At 44.1% G+C, this 16,141-nt stretch overlaps 1 protein-coding gene across 1 annotated transcript in view; it reads left to right on the top strand.

Moving 5' to 3' along the window:
* Positions 1 to 2,980: 2,980 nt before the first annotated feature.
* Positions 2,981 to 16,141, top strand: part of OLFM4 (olfactomedin 4) — a 285,024-nt gene continuing 271,863 nt past the window's right edge. Inside the window, exon 1 of the mRNA XM_045377608.3 lies at positions 2,981 to 3,083. Coding sequence (XP_045233543.2) covers positions 3,006 to 3,083 — 78 coding nt within the window. The 5' untranslated portion in view covers positions 2,981 to 3,005. The remainder of the gene's footprint in view (positions 3,084 to 16,141) is intronic.

Consider the following 16,141-nt stretch of genomic DNA (forward strand, 5'->3'; position numbering starts at 1 on the left):
GAGCAGGGTGGGTGAATGGCCAAGCCACTCCAAGAAGGATTATAGTTCTCAACTACTAATTCTGGTTTAGGCATGGCACATTGGAAGTTGAGCCTTTTAATTAACAGAAGACGATAAAAATGTCCTGGTTGCAGGAGCAATTAGATCACTGGAAAGGACTTGGAAGAATAACTGAAGAAGCGGGTAATGAGAGACACATGAATCTGTGAGTCTATGACTGATGATAAGAAACATCTGCCTACTAGAGGTAATGTGAATATTTAACATTGTGAATCCATAAATATTTAACTACTTTCAAATATTTAGCTACTAAAATTGCCTCTCTAAAAAAATGAGATTTTCTGAATACAGGGCCATTTTTCTCAAGGCACAGTGTAGTCTAAGCAATTCATTAAAAAAATCATTTTTGACAACTTACCATCGATTACAGAATGCAGCCCGGCGCGTGGTAGGATCCCATCTGATACACTGATCAGACAGAGTGTAATAAAAGCCCTGATCTGGCTATCTCTCATCACACACAGGATGTCGGAAAACCGCTCCTGGTTTCTTGACATTTATAGATCATATCTTTCCCTTGCTTTCCCTAGGGCATCTTGTGAGACTCTCCTCTGAGCAAAATTGTGCCACAATATAGAAAATATATGCACTGAGGAAATGGTTAACAACAACAAACCAAATAACAGCCAGCAGTGGGAGTTGGATTTGTGAAGGGGGAGGTGGGGAAGGCAAATCTCCAGGACCTTTGGCTGCAGACACATCCCGAGGCAAATTAATGCGTGGAAATGGAGGATGTGGAACTTAATTCTCCAGAACCATCCGTGTCCTGTGTCCTTAGGAAAGTCTCTGCATAACCCCAGGGCTCCAGTTCTTCAGTCTGAAGATGGTTGCTCTTCACACATCCTTTATCTCTCCAATTCTTATCTGCGTCTGATGCACTTTTTTCTCTCTCAACACTTTCTCTACCTTCAAATTTCAGAGAAGACAGCGCCAAGCAAAAAAAAAAGGGGCCTCGGTAGGCCTCCACCTACCGGTCCTTATCAATTCCATCACCATTGCCGAAGCCTTTACCACCTCCACTTCCGTTCCCATCACAGCCTCCTTGATTTCCAAACTACGGTTGTCAACTTGAAGCGCTTCCTGCTCTATTACTTGATAAATGATTAAATGATTATCCAACATGGACTTCGGTTCCGTCTGCTACCTTAGAGAGGCCCAGGGAGTTAATGCCCTTTGACGACGTGGAAGAGACATATGTGTGTAAGTGTATTGGTGAAGGGGCGTTTATGACATCAGCAGTATTGTTACTGGAAAGGGATCCCAATCCAGACCCCAAGATAGGGTTCTTGGATCTCACGCAAGAAAGAATTTGAGGCGAGTCCATAGAGGAAAGTGAAAGCAAGTTTATTAAGAAAGTAAAGGAAATAAAGGAATTTTTCTCTTCCCTCCCTCCCTCCTTCCTTCCTTCCTTCCTTCCTTCCTTCCTTCCTTCCTTCCTTCCTTCCTTCCTTCCTTCCCTCTCTCTCACTCTCTCTCTCTTTCTCTCTCTCTCGACAGGGTCTTCCGCTGCTGCCCAGGCTGAAGTGCACTGGTACGATCACAGCTCACTGTGTCTCTATCTCTGGGGCTCAGGTGATTCTTCCACCTCAGCCCCCCAAGTAGCTGGGACTACAGGTGCACACACCACACTCTAATTTTTGTATTTTTTGTAGACATGGGATTTCACCATGTTGCCCAGGCTGGTCTGGAACTCCTGGGATCAAGTGATCTGCCTGCCTCGGCTTCCCAAAGTGCTGGGATTACAGGCATGAGCCACCATGCCTAGCCCCAACTTTTCTTTAAAGAAGCAGAAATAAAAGTGTAGACAAAGAAAAAATCTAAAATACACTAAACTATTGATAATGTAAATTATCTCTGGAGGGAAGGACTCTGGGGAAGTTTTCTTTTTAAAATACTTGTATGGCCGGGTGCGGTGGCTCACGCCTGTAATTCCACCACTTTGGGAGACTGAGGTGGGCGGACCACCTGAAGTCAGGAGTTCGAGACCCGCCTAACCAACATGGAGAAACCCCATCTCTACTAACAATGCAACATTAGCCAGGCGTGGTGGCACATGCCTGTAATCCTAGCTACTCGGGAGGCCGAGGCAGGAGAATCGCTTGAACCCGAGAGGCGGAGGTTGCAGTGAGCTGAGATCACGCCATTGTACTCCAGCCTGGGCAACAAGAGAGAAACTCCATCTAAAAATAAATAAATAAATGAATAAAATACTTGTATCATATTTGATTTTTTTGTTAACATAAAAGGCAAAAAGTCTTCCTGAAAGCACCTGCCCTGGTTACCTCCCTCAGCTCCTTAGCACACTGTACGTTTTTAGGTCCTTGTTTCAACCTCGGTTGTTTCACATATTAGTCTTCTCTCCTGAACTGTAAACTCCTTGCACCCAGGGTTTGTGTGACTTATTTTTGTATAAGGCTGACCACATTAAATTGCCAATATCTGACCTTTTTCTTCCTACAAAAACAGCAGTTCAACCGAGCCTAGCCTGCTGTCTCCTCAGCACTCAGCACCTAGCCAGGCTCTTGACTGAACTGACTTGAATAGATTTTACATTGGTATTTGTTGTTTAGAAACAGGCTGGTTTTCTGTCTCGCGTGAACATCCTTAAATTTATTCACAGTGTTAATACAATTTGCAGGATAATTTATACTTGCATTTTGTAAATATAGTTCAGGTGTGTGTATAATGGGACGATTATTGATGTGTTTGTGCAGGGAGAAAGAGATTGAAAATGGAGCTTCAAGATGAATTCTAGAAGCAGCACCGCCTCTGACTGTGAGGAAAAATAGGCAAACCTTTAATTCTTTCTGGTTCTTGATTTCTTTTTAAGACTTGTCAGCTAAAGAAAGTGAGGAGGCTTGAACCAAGGCCAATGTAATTTTTTCTACCCGAAGGAAGCCTTCAAGCTGCCTGGCTCTGAGAGAGAACGCTGACGGTGGGGTTGGATGAGGCTGACTGTTCATCAGCATACGACTTCTTTAAGGACAGCCCATTTGTCTGGAGGAATGATCCACATTTCATGGGTAAGGATTTGTCCTTTCTTTTCTTCATTACAAACAGGTATGATATTAGACTTTAGTGATTGATCTCTGGCCTCAAATTTTCCCCAGGCTCAGACAGGAGTTCTCTTTTTGAACATAAGAGGTCGGTTTGCTTTTGGAGAAAAAAAAATTAAATATGCAAACTTGGGAACCTAGACAAGAACCCTCCTTTTAAAAGAAATCTTTCTTTCTCTCTTCTCTCCTCTCTCTCTCTCTCTCTCTCTCTCTCTCTCTGTGTGTGTGTGTGTGTGTGTGTGTGTGTGTGTGTGTGTGTGATTTCAACTTTTATTTTAGATTCAGGAGTACATAAGCAGGTTTGTTACATGGGTTTATTGTGTGATGCTGAGGTTTGGGGTGTGATTGAATCCATCATGCAGGTAGTGAGCATAGCACTCAATAGGTAGTTTTTCAATCCTTGCCTCCTCCTTCCCTCCTCCTTCTTATTGTCCTTGGTGCCTACTGTTCCCATCTTTATGTCCATGCGTACCAAATGTTTAGCTCCCATTTATAAGTGAGAATATGCAAAATTCGGTTTTCTGTTTCTGTGCTAATTTGCTTAGGATAATGGCCTCTAGCTGCATCCATGTTGCTGCAAAGGATATGATTTAGTTCTTTTTTATGGCTGTATAGTATTCCATGTTATATATGTACTACATTTTCTTTATCCAATCCACCATTGATGGGCACCTCAGTTGATTCCCTGTCTTTGTGACTGTGAATAGCGCTATGATGAGCATACGAGTATATGTAGGTTTTTTGGGAAGAATGATTTATTTTCCTTTGGATATGTACCCAGTAATGGGGTTGCTGGGTCGAATGGTTGTTCTATTTTTAGTTCTTTGAGAAATCTCCAAACTGCTTTCCACATTGGCTGAACTAATTTACATTTCGACCAACAGTGTAAAAGGGTTCCCATTTTTCCCCAACCTTGCCGACATCTGTTATTTTTTTGACTTTTTAATAATAGCCAAGGAATGTGTGCATTTGAAGAAGAGATTGCCACTTCTTACAGATGGTGCATTCTCCTTTGAGAGAAAAGCCTGAGACACACACTCATGGATCCAAGGCACTAGAGGGGCGGGAGAAGAGGGCAGGTCCCTGATCTCTTCCTCCTGCCATGCCTGGACAGCCTGTCTCTGTGCCAGCCCTGGCAGGAGGCCAGCCTTGCCCAGCACATGCCAGGTAGGGTCAAGGCTGAGAAATAGAATGGTAGTTGAGCTTGGAAGTTGCATCGTAAGTTTTTTTAAGTAACTTAAAATCAGAGTTCATTAGAACATTAGAACCAGAGGGATCTCACAGATTGTGTTGTTTCCTAAGGTTCTGTAGGATATTTTTAGGTGTTGAGAAATAAGGGAGGAGGGGTTCTAGGGTCATGGCAGTTTGGGAAAAGCTTATGGAGCAGATGCTGTTGGTGCTCTGCTGTATCCCTCTAGTCTTACTGCTTCAGTGCAAGAGGCTGATGTCCAGCACTCGAGTCTGAATCTTTTTGTCTAGGGTCCTTTCTGAAGCCATGGAGGGTTGTTCTGCCTTCAAATAATGGGCCAAGAGTGCCAGGAGCTTGACACTCACCACAAGCCGTCCTCAGCCTATGACTGGCAGGTGGGGGTATATAAACACCTCAGCTCCCCCACCCCTCAGGTGTGATCACTGAACTATGTCCTACTCTGGCTTCTAGAATTTCCCCAGTGGGATTGTGAGCTGGCTGTCCCAAGGGCAGCTAACTTGATTACGTATCCTTTAAGACTGACTTTCCTGGCCGGCGCGGTGGCTCAAGCCTGTAATCCCAGCACTTTGGGAGGCCGAGACGGGCGGATCACGAAGTCAGGAGATCAAGACCATCCGGGATAACACGGTGAAACCCCGTCTCTACTAAAAATACAAAAAATTAGCCGGGCGTGGTGGCGGGCGCTTGTAGTCCCAGCTACTCGGGAGGCTGAGGCAGGAGAATGGCGTAAACCCGGGAGGCGGAGCTTGCAGTGAGCTGAGATCCGGCCACTGCACTCCAGCCTGGGTGACAGAGCGAGACTCCTCTCAAAAAAAAAAAAAAAAAAAAAAAAAAAGACTGACTTTCCTTCTTGATTTCCTTACCGTTTTCCCTCCATTTCCCAAATAAACTTTTTGTACTCAAATCCTTGGCTCAGTGTCTGCTTCGGGAGCCCAAAGTAAGATCGTGGGTGAAGAAAAATGAACAGATTTCTTTACCACAGAACTTTGCAGCTCTTTTAACATGCTAATGTGTTTTGTGAATATCCAAAAGAGGGATTAAGTCTGCAGCATGTCCCAAATATTTGACTACAAAACCATATTTTTTCCCCGCAGATATCTCTTGACACCAGTATTCCAAGCAAAATATTTTGGGAGACATTCTCTTTATTTTGCTGATGAAAATGTTGTCGATCTCTACATTTTACTGACCAGAGGACTAGTCCCAGGAAAGTCAAAGACTCCTCTCAAGTGTCACAGCCAGGAATGACAGAATTACGGTTAGAATCGTGGTTTCCTGATACCTGGTCCTCTTATCTCTTCACTACACCATTTTGCATCTGCACATGGTCAGCCCAGGGTCAGAGTTCTGAAAACAAAAAACACAGAATTGGGAGTTAGGTCCCAGGGGTTCTGTCTGGTCTCCATTGCCAGCCAGCTATGCCTCTCTGCTCAGCTGTTTATAATAATCCTTTGTCTCCCCCTCTTCATATATTACCAGAGAGTTAAGTTAGCCTTTTTTCTTGTGGTAATATATGCATAATATAAAATTTACCAGCTGGGCATGGTAGTTCATGCCTATAATCCCAGCAGTTTGGGAGGCCAAGGTGAGCGGATCACCTGAGGTCAGGAGTTCAAGACTAGCTTGGCCAACATAGGGAAACCCCATCTCTACTAAAAATACAAAAATTAGCAGGGCATGGTGGTATGCTCCTGTAATCCCAGCTACTTTGGAGGCTGAGGCAGGAGAATCACTTGAACCTGGGAGGTGGAGTTTGCAGTGAGCCGAGATTATACCACTGAACTCCAGACTGCCTGGGTGACAGAATGAGACTTCATCTCAAAACGATAAAAATAAAAATAAATAAAAGTTACCATTTATACCACTTTTAGGTGTACAGTTCAGTGGCATTAATTATATTCACACTGTTGTGCTACCATCACTACCATCTATCTTCAGAACTTGTTTATCTTCCCAGACTGAAACTTCATACCTATCAAACAGTAACTCCTCACTCTCCTTTCTCCCTAGTTCCTGGCAACCACCCTTCTACTTTCTGTCTGTATGAATCTGACTATGCAAGGTACCTCAGTGTATTAGTCTGTTTTCTCATTGCTATACAAAAAAATACCTGAGACTGGGTAATTTATCAAGAAAAGAGGATTAATTGGCCCATGGTTCTGCAGGCTGTACAGGAAGCATGGCAGCATCTGCTTGCCTTCTAGGAAGGCTTCAGGAAACTTACAGTCATGGTAGAAGGGGAAACAGGAACAGGCACTTCACACGGCCAGAGCAGGAAGAAGAGAGATTGAGGTGGAAGGTGCCACACACTTTTAAACAACCAGATCTCACAAGAACTCACTACCACAAGAAAAGCACCAAGAGGATGGTGCTAAACTGCTCATGAGAAAACCACCCCTATGATCCAATCACCTCCCACCAGGTCCCACCTTCAACACCGGGGATTACAATTCAATAGGAGATTTGGTGGGGACACAGATCCAAACCATATCACTCACAGAAGTAGAATCATACAACAATATCTGTCCTTGGTGTCTGGCTTGTTTCACTTAGTATAATGTTTTCAAGGTTCATTCATGTTGTAAAACGTGTCAGAATTTTCCTTAAGGCTGAATACTATTCCATTGTATGTGTATACCACATTTTGTGTATCCATTCATCCTTCAATGAACATTTGGGTGGTTTCTACCTTCTGGCTACCATGAAATAATGCTGCCAGGAACACTGGTGTATAAATATCTATTCTGGTACCTGCTTTCAGTTTTGTGTGTATATGAAGAAGTGGGATTGCTGTGTATATACACAACCATATGATGGGTCTATGTTTACTTTTTTTGAGGAATGCCATACTTGTTTCCATAATGGCTGTACCATTTTACATTCCTATCAGCAGTGCACAAAGGTTCCAATTTTTCCTCATCCTCACCAACACTTGCTATTTTCTGTTTTGTTTTGTTGTTGTTTTTATATAATAGCCCTCCAAGTGGGTGTGAAGTGGTATCTCATTATGGTTTTGATTCACATATCTCTAATAATTAGTGAAGTTTGGGCCGGGTATGGTGGCTCACGCCTGTAATCCCAGCACTTTGGGAGGCCGAGGCGGGCGGATCACCTGAGGTCGGGAGTTTGAGACTGACCTGACCAACATGGAGAAACCTGTCTCCACTAAAAATACAAAATTAGGCGAGCATGGTGGGGCATGTCTGTAATCCCAGCTACTCGGGAGGCCGAGGCAGGAGAATCGCTTGAACCTGGGAGGTGGAGATGGCAGTAAGTCAAGATTGTGCCATTGCACTCCAGCCTGGGCAACAAGAGGGAAACTCTGTCTCAAACAAACAAAAAATTAGTGAAGTTTGAACATCTTTTTGCATGTTTATTGGTTATCTGTATATCTTCTTTGGAGAATTGTCTATTCAAGTCCTTTGCTCATTTTTAAATTGGGCTTTTTTTGTTGGGTTGTAGGGGTTATTTTTTAATATGCTTTGGATGTTAATCTCTGTTAACTGACTTTTTAAAACCTTTTTTTTTTTTTTTTTTTGAGACAGAGTCTCGCACTGTCGTCCACGCTGGGGTGTAGTGGCATGATCTCAGCTCACTGCAACCTCTGCATCCTGGGTTCAAGTGATTCTCCTGCCTCAGCCTCCCAAATGGCTGGGACTATAGGTGCACACCACCCCGCCCAGCTCATTTTTGTATTTTTGATAGAGATGGAATTTCAGTGTTGGCCAGGATGGTCTCGATATCTTGACCTCGTGATCTGCCAACCTTGGCCTCCCAAAGTGCTAGGATTACAGGTATGAGCCACCGGTGCCCGGCCTAAAAGACATTTTTACAAACTTATTTATTCTCTTATTTATTGGAAGACAGCTAGATTCTTAGATTTGCTTCTCTATTTAGTCTTTTATGACTTCACACATCAAAACCCCCCTGGAAAACTCTGTTGGACACTTGTGAAAGAATGAGTGTGAAACAGAGAAATTAACATCTTAGTTTACTATAAAAATAGTTTTGATCTCATGAACCCTTTCAAGAGTCTTAGGAACCCTCCAGGTTCCCTGACCACACTTTAACAACCACTGTGTTAGCTGAGTTTTAAAGGCTTCTTCTTGTCTGAAAATCTACACATCTTAAAATCCCTCCAGTGGTAACTCAATAGACCTTATGCTATACCGTAGGTAGCCTAGAACCTGGCCACTCAAAATTTACTTTCCAGATGGCAGCATCAGCCTCATCTGGGAGGTCGTTAGAAATGCGGACCCTTGGGCCTTATCCCAGACCTCCAGAGTCAGAGTCAGCCTTTGTACAAGCTCCCAGGTGACTCATATGACGCCGACGCCTGAGAAGCACTGCTCGAGAACACAGTGTGGCTGTGTATGATATAATAGGAAGCAGGGATTTTTTTTTTCTTCAATTTTTGATTCCAGAATGATCCCATCCTGGCATTCTTCCGCTTTCTACTATTAAAAAGCAAGACCAAACTGTGCAGTTCTGATGGTGCAGGTCATGAATGTATGGCCCTTCTTAACCCTGACATGCTGAGATGGCTGTTTCTCTAGGGTTGAATCAGATCAATCCATATGTCTACATCTTTTTCTATCTATTTCTCTTCTCTCTGCTCCAAAAATAAATGTGGCCAGTGGCTGTACCTTCTGTTTCTTTCCAGAAAAAAAAAGGGAACAGATTCCCATGCTGCTTTTCAGTGGTCCATCTGACACAGTGCTTTATTTCTTAGCTGCTCTGTGTAAATTGCTTGTAGGCAATTCTCTTCTTAACCTCCAACTGGGGCTTGTGGAGCTGAGGTGGTTATTATCTCAGCAAGTTAGTGACATCAATCCATCCTTTCTCCTGTGGGACTGTATGCCTTTAATGAGCACACTCCCCGAGTGTCCACTTCTGAGCCTTTAGGGCAGGGGCAGTAACCAAGGACGAGACCTACCCACCACACTCTGCACAGGAATCTTTGAATCAATGACACCTGTTCACTACACCCTTCATCTGATCATTAGCCTTGAAACATACTCTTGGCTCAGACAGATTTCTGGAAATGACAATAATGCACAAGATACCCATCCTGATAGAGACATTCACCTTGAATATAGGGCTGGCTGCTTATTATTTTGTTCCCTCATGGCAAATCTTGCTTTTAATGGCTTACTGAACTCATCCCCTATTCAGTTTAAGTCGTCTTTTAATGATATGAACATTATCTTTGTTTATACTTATTTGCATTACTTACAGCACTCAGGTAGCAGGAACTTCAAACTAAAATACATAGTTTCTCACCATTCCTTAGCAGGACCAAAAGAAGGAAGTGGGAGGGGGGCATCTACATGTAAAATGATGTTCAGCATTAGTCAAAAATCTCAGTCTATTGCTTGTGATGCTCTCATGGAGTGACTGCAGGGACGGGGGAAATGAGGACGTGCGCAGAGGATGTGGTGTTTGACTGGCCAACATTCATTCTTCTCCCTTTGATTAGTGTAAGCCTATTGCAATTATTCCATTCCCTTGCTCATGGTTGGTTCTGGAAGGACACATGATGAAATGAGGCATGCAGGGATGTCTCGCGGTAAAGTGAAGAGGGGAAGATTCTGAGAGAGGTTTCTTTCTTTTTTTTTTTTTTTTTTTTTTTTTGAGACGGAGTCTCGCTCTGTCGCCGGGGCTGGAGCGCAGTGGCCGGATCTCAGCTCACTGCAAGCTCCGCCTCCCGGGTTTACGCCATTCTCCTGCCTCAGCCTCCTGTGTAGCTGGGACTACAGGCGCCCGCCACCTCGCCCGGCTAGTTTTTTGTATTTTTTTAGTAGAAACGGGGTTTCACCGTGTTCGCCAGGATGGTCTCGATCTCCTGACCTCGTGATCCGCCCGTCTCGGCCTCCCAAAGTGCTGGGATTACAGGCTTGAGCCACCGAGCCCGGCCGAGAGGTTTCTATTTCTAAGAAAAGGTGTTTCTGGCTGGGCGCGGTGGCTCACGCCTGTAATCCCAGCACTTTGGGAGGCCAAGGAGGGCGGTCATGAGGTCAGGAGATCAAGACCATCCTGGTTAACATGGTGAAACCCTGTCTCTGCTAAAAATACAAAAAATTAGCCAGGCGTGGTGGCGGGTGCCTGTAGTCCCAGCTACTCGGGAAGCTGAGGCAGGAGAATCGCATGAACCCGGGAGGTGGAGCTTGCAGTGGGTGAGCTGAGATCTCGCCACTGCACTCCAGCCTGGGCGACAGAGTGAGACTGTGTCTCAAAAAAAAAAAAAAAAAAAAAGTGTTTCCTTTTTCCCCTTAACCTTGTTAGATCGGGGGGTGATACCTGGAGTTCTTCTGTCATATTCTCAGCTACAAGCCTGAGAATAAACCAGCACTGAGGGGTGCAGAGGAAAGGGATGTAAGGACCTGGGACTGCTGACATTGCTGATCTCAACAAACCCTGAGATCCTGATTCGTTTTGTGAGACAGTTAATTTCCTCATTGTTTAAGTCACTGTCAGTTAGGATTTTTGTTTGCAGTAGCCGAAAGCATCCTAAGAGACACAGAGGGAAATTACCGATAGTTTCCCAATATTTTAGTCCTTTGGGTTTATTTAGCTTACAGTGCTGTAAGTTCATGGAAGAAAACAGATCTATATTCCAAAGTACATTATACAAACACATTCCAAAGCTGTATATAAATTAAATGTAACTTTTAATGTTTACTTGCATTGTAGCTGACCTACCCCCACGACTTTTTTTTTTTCTTTTAACTAACACAGATAATTAAAAGCTGGCTATTGGCCAGGCACGGTGGCTCTCGCCTATAATCCCAGCACTTCGGGAGTCCGAGGCAGGCGGATCACGAGGTCAGGAGATCGAGACCATCCTGGCTAACACGGTGAAACACCGTCTCTAATAAAATACAAAAAATTAGCCATGCGTGGTGGCAGGCGCCTGTAGTCCCAGCTAATTGGGAGGCTGAAGCAGAAGAATGGTGTGAACCCGGGAGGCAGAGGCTGCAGTGAGCCAAGATCACGCCACTGCACTCCAGCTTGGGCGACAGAGTGCGACTCCATCTCAAAAAGTAAAAAAATAAAAAGCTGGCTATCTTATTTCCATTGAGCTGTGCATCTTTTGGGTGTAGTGGGGTAACCCTGTGTGCAGTGTTTTCCATCTCAATCTATTCCCTTTGAGCTTGGTTATGGGTCCATTTATGATATGGGCTCACAGCCCATAATGTGGGCTTAAGGATCTTAAAATTACGATTTTAAGATCCTTCAATTCCATTAGTTTGGAGGTAGGATAAAATTGATTTGTAAAGGGAATGCCTTTAAAATGAAGTGCTAATTATTTTCTGAATAATTGATTCATGTATATGGTACCTAATTTAAAGGCACAAAAGAGTATAGAGTAAAAGGAAAATCTTCTTATCCCTGGTTCCAGTCACGCAGTTCCCTTTCCTCGAGGCAATCACTGATACTGTTTATGAAAGGAAAACCTATCTCCTCAGTCCACTCAGGCCTTGTGTCAACCCAGGACAGGGGCATGGCAGGGACCTATGATATTCTGGAGAAGTTGGATTGAGCCACAGACTGAGACTCACTAAAATAGCGCTCTGGTCCTGTCTTAAGAGAACAGCTGAGCCACTGCCCTTGAGGAGTTCATCTGGATCTCTTAGGCCTCTGTAGCCTCACCTGTGCAACGGGGATAATAAAGCCTAGTTTACTCTTCTCATGAGGTTAGATTTTAGATGCGATATAACAGTAAAAGTTATCTGGAAAAAATGAATAACAATAGCAGTTGCATGCAGACAAATGAAACTAGTTTACCCCATTAGGGTCCAAAAACAGGATAAATATTCTCTTTCACATATTTAGAATTCTGTTTAATGTTTCAATAATTTCTGCCTGAGCTAAGATATAAATGTAAAAATAAAGAATTATGGAACCTATTGTCACTAGGCTCTAATTAGTTGGCTCCACTATTTTTGACCCCTTCTGAGGTAAAGGAAGCTTTAGGATTTAGGTAGATTGTTTTCCCATGCTAGGTATTGAATGCTGGCACTTCAGTGCAGGGGTGAAAAATGGAGAAGCAGGACCTAGTTTGCACAATTCCTAGCTGGTGACCGTGGTGGGTTCCGGAATAGTATGGTGGCCATGGTGGGTCAAACTTGATGGGCCGTGATGGGAAGGGTAAACTCCTGCAGTCAGTTCCCTGGTCCTGGAGTCTGGGGTGCCTTTCCAGGTGTGTAGGCAGTGCATAGATGCCTGGCAGTGTGCTGGGGTCAGCAAAGCAGGCACCACTCAGAGGACAAGGTGGTGGCGTCAGGACTCCTCATGCTAGGCCTGAGTTCTTACTAAAGGAGCAAGCCATCATTGCAGAGGAATTACAATCCAGCCTCTGTTTTAACAGGGGGCTTTTAGGACTACACTGAGCTGCAGGCAGAGCTGCGGGCAGCTGAGTGGGAAAGCACCCAGCGCCTTCAGGGCTTAGCTTGGTTGGGTAAATGAGGGTTGACTAGCTGGGAAAAAGCCAGCATTGCGAGGGGCCAACTGCAGGCTACTGCGGGAGACCCACAAGTGGAACGGGATCCTGTCGGAACGGTGTGTGTATTTATTCTGGCAGCTTCCTTAGTAAAGCCATGCTGAGCCCCATCTGGGATACTGTCAGGTATGAAAGGGCGTTTCATCTTCTGCAAGGCGCCTTTCAGCGGCCTCCAGGCATCTGTGGTTAATCTGTTTAGATTGCGAGCTGGGCAGAGACACTGCCCCTTTGTGGAAGGCTGCTGTGTCTGAGAGAGGCTCTGATTCTTTTCTGTTTTATTTCTTTTTTTCCCCCTGAAAACAGGCCTGTCTGAATTAGTACTCAAGCTACCGCCCTAGGATTGGGCCAAGAATTTGTGGTAGCCATGGCAACAGCACCTTTTCCTACCTGAGCAGGATTTTCCTCAGCGTTCAGGTGCATTCTGCACCCTACCCCTACTTCCACCCCAGGTCTCTGTGGGTGAGCTCCCGTGTGCTAAGGTGGTCGCTTCTGGAATGAGGGGTGCCACTGTCCCCATTGACAGTGTCATTCCTGTTGCTTCCTACTGTCCCCAGCCCAAGTCCCAACATATTTGTGAATTTGGCAAAATTGAGCTTTGATTCTTTACCACCTGTATCACATCAAGGAAAACCAATAAAGTGGTTAGGAAATCAGGAAGCAATTAGGTACAAAGCTCCGGAATGAAGGCTTCTGAGTTTGACCGGGAGCTTCTACATTTCCCAAGTACAGTACATGTCTTTGGGTGCTTAGTCCCTCTGTTTTCTGATCTATAAAAGGGGATGAACAGTGCTTTCCTCCTAGGACTCAGGGAGAATGAAATCAGGATAACATGTGCAAAGTTCTTGGCATGCAGCCTGGCCCATAGTAAGAACTCACAAATAGGATATTAGCTATTGTTAGTGTTAGAAGCTATGCACAGCTCTTTTAGGCTGAAGCAGTACAGGAGACAGCCAGCAGAGACAGATACCTGAAGCCTTATGGCTTCGTCCGTTCTATCCATGTGACGGGCATACCCAGCTCCTTCTAACTGTCACTGCCGTTTCTAGCCTATTTCTGGTTACTGGGTCATCAGCTGCTCTCACACCTGTGTTGCAGCCCACGGTCTCCATGCCTCCATCTTGGTTCGACCTAAGCTGGTTAACTGCAGCTGTTTCCTGAATTCACCCTTACCTCTTTTTCTAAAAATTATTAATCAGATTCAGAGTGGTTGTTGTTTAGTTTGTCATGTTACTACCCAAATCTATTCTTATACATATATTATATATACAAGCATTATCTATGGAGGATGACTTCACAGCAACATTCTCAACCCTGTGTGTAATCATTGTTTGCTTATTTTTGTTCTAATTTGGTATGTATGGGTTGAGCCCAGTCTTCTTTGGGTTGAGTTCTGATTGAAGAAGTTATCAATGGGATTAGGGATGGGGCTGATTGACTCAGTGGCAGAAGTCATGATGTCTTTCATCACTGAAGGCTTTCAGCAGCCAGGAACTCTGTCCAGTTTATGCCTTTCTCACTGCTTTATATGTTCTCCTTTTAAGACTAACTCAAAGGAGCGGCAAACTTTGAATCACCAAATTCTTTCCTGCTGCCAGTGAGAGTTAAAGATAATTACACAGACATTTGACATTTGCTTCAGAGAAGGAAATGTTCAATGTTAATCGTTAAATGAACCTTGTATTTTCTTCCTTGAATCTTGCTGTGTTTCATGAAAGGAACCCACATGGTGATGGCTTATACATTTATGAATTATATTCTAAGAACAAACACATACTTCATTTCTCTGTAAGGGGAAGATCATCTAGAGGATATAAAGATGATGCAGATGCAGGCTGGGGAAGGGTTTAGGTCTTCTCACCTGGAAAGACGGGTAAATAACAGGATGCCTCAGAGGGTGTTAAGGGGATGAAATGCCTTAATACACAAAAAGCTCTTATCAGTGTGCTGTACACACAGCAAGTGCTCAGTAAATGGTGGTGGTTATTAACACATGTGTGTTCCTCCGTCTGAGTCCTGACGTTATTGGTCTCTTATATCCTGAACTGCACTTTATTTTAATGACCAGTAGCCAAGCAGAGAGACTGTTGACACTTAGCTGGAAAATACAATTATGTGTAAAAGATGTGTGGCCATTCTGGGGTTTATGAGGAGGAAGATGTATGCAAGATGCCTAGAATTACAATTTGTTGAGTCAAATAATGGCTGAGCCAGCAAGGGTCTTTGACACCATTTAGTGAATTGTTTTATAAATGAAGGTCTGAGAAAGTGAAGCAAAAGACCCAAGATTCTCCAGCAAGTAATGGCATACCACAGTAGAAGTTGGCTCTTCAGACTCCCAGACCAGTGTCTACCGTATTCTACAAGGATACCATTCTCAACACTGGGCCCATATCATGGGCATGAGCCAGAGGAGGTGGTACAGGGTGGGGTGGTGGGGACACAGTCCCTAATATTACTTCCACCCTAGGCCAAAGAAGGGAAGAGATGCTGTTTCACTAGAGGTCCAGTTTCTCCAGAGCAGTGATTCCCAATCTTTTTGAGAATGAGGAATACTATTTTTTCTTTTCTTTTCTTTTCTTTTTTTTTTTTGAGGCAAAGTCTCACTCTGTCACCCAGGAGTGCAGTGGCACGATCTCAGCTCACTGCAACCTCTGCCTCCCAGGTTCAAGTGATTCTCCTGCCTCAGCCTCCCAAGTAGCTGGGACTACAGGTGCAGGCCACCACACCTGGCTAATTTTTTAATTTTTAGTAGAGATGGGATTTCACCATATTAGCCAGGCTGGTCTTGAACTCCTGACCTCAGGTGATCTGCCTGCCTCAGCCTCCCAAAGTGCTGGGATTACAGGCATGAGCCACTGCGCCCAGCCTGAAAATGAGGAATACTTTCTTACATTGATAAATTTCATTGATCTTTCTCCCCATTTTCAGCATGATATAGCAGCTATTGACTTGATATTCAACATTAGAGAAAATGTACAATAACACAATACTAGCCACTGTAAACTTGCCAGCACTTTACAATGAAGATGCATTTGAAAAGCGGTTTACCTATATTATTTATTCAGACTACCAATGATGCTTGGATGGCATTTAGATTTGTGAGCAGCTTGCAATAACATCGCCACCTTACTAGATGACTTTCACATCCATTGCCAGGAAGGGCTGTTGGTTTCCTTTACTTTCTGAGAGTTATGAAAAGGGGATAATAACGTAGGGACAGCGTAGCAAAAATAAAGAGGAGCAGAAGGCTAAACCGTTCTGGTCCTTTCTCTAAAATGGTCCAAGGTTAAGCTGTCAGCTACAAGGAATGAG

This window comes from Macaca fascicularis, chromosome 17 (genome assembly GCF_037993035.2).
Source record: "Macaca fascicularis isolate 582-1 chromosome 17, T2T-MFA8v1.1".
NCBI lineage: Eukaryota > Metazoa > Chordata > Mammalia > Primates > Cercopithecidae > Macaca > Macaca fascicularis.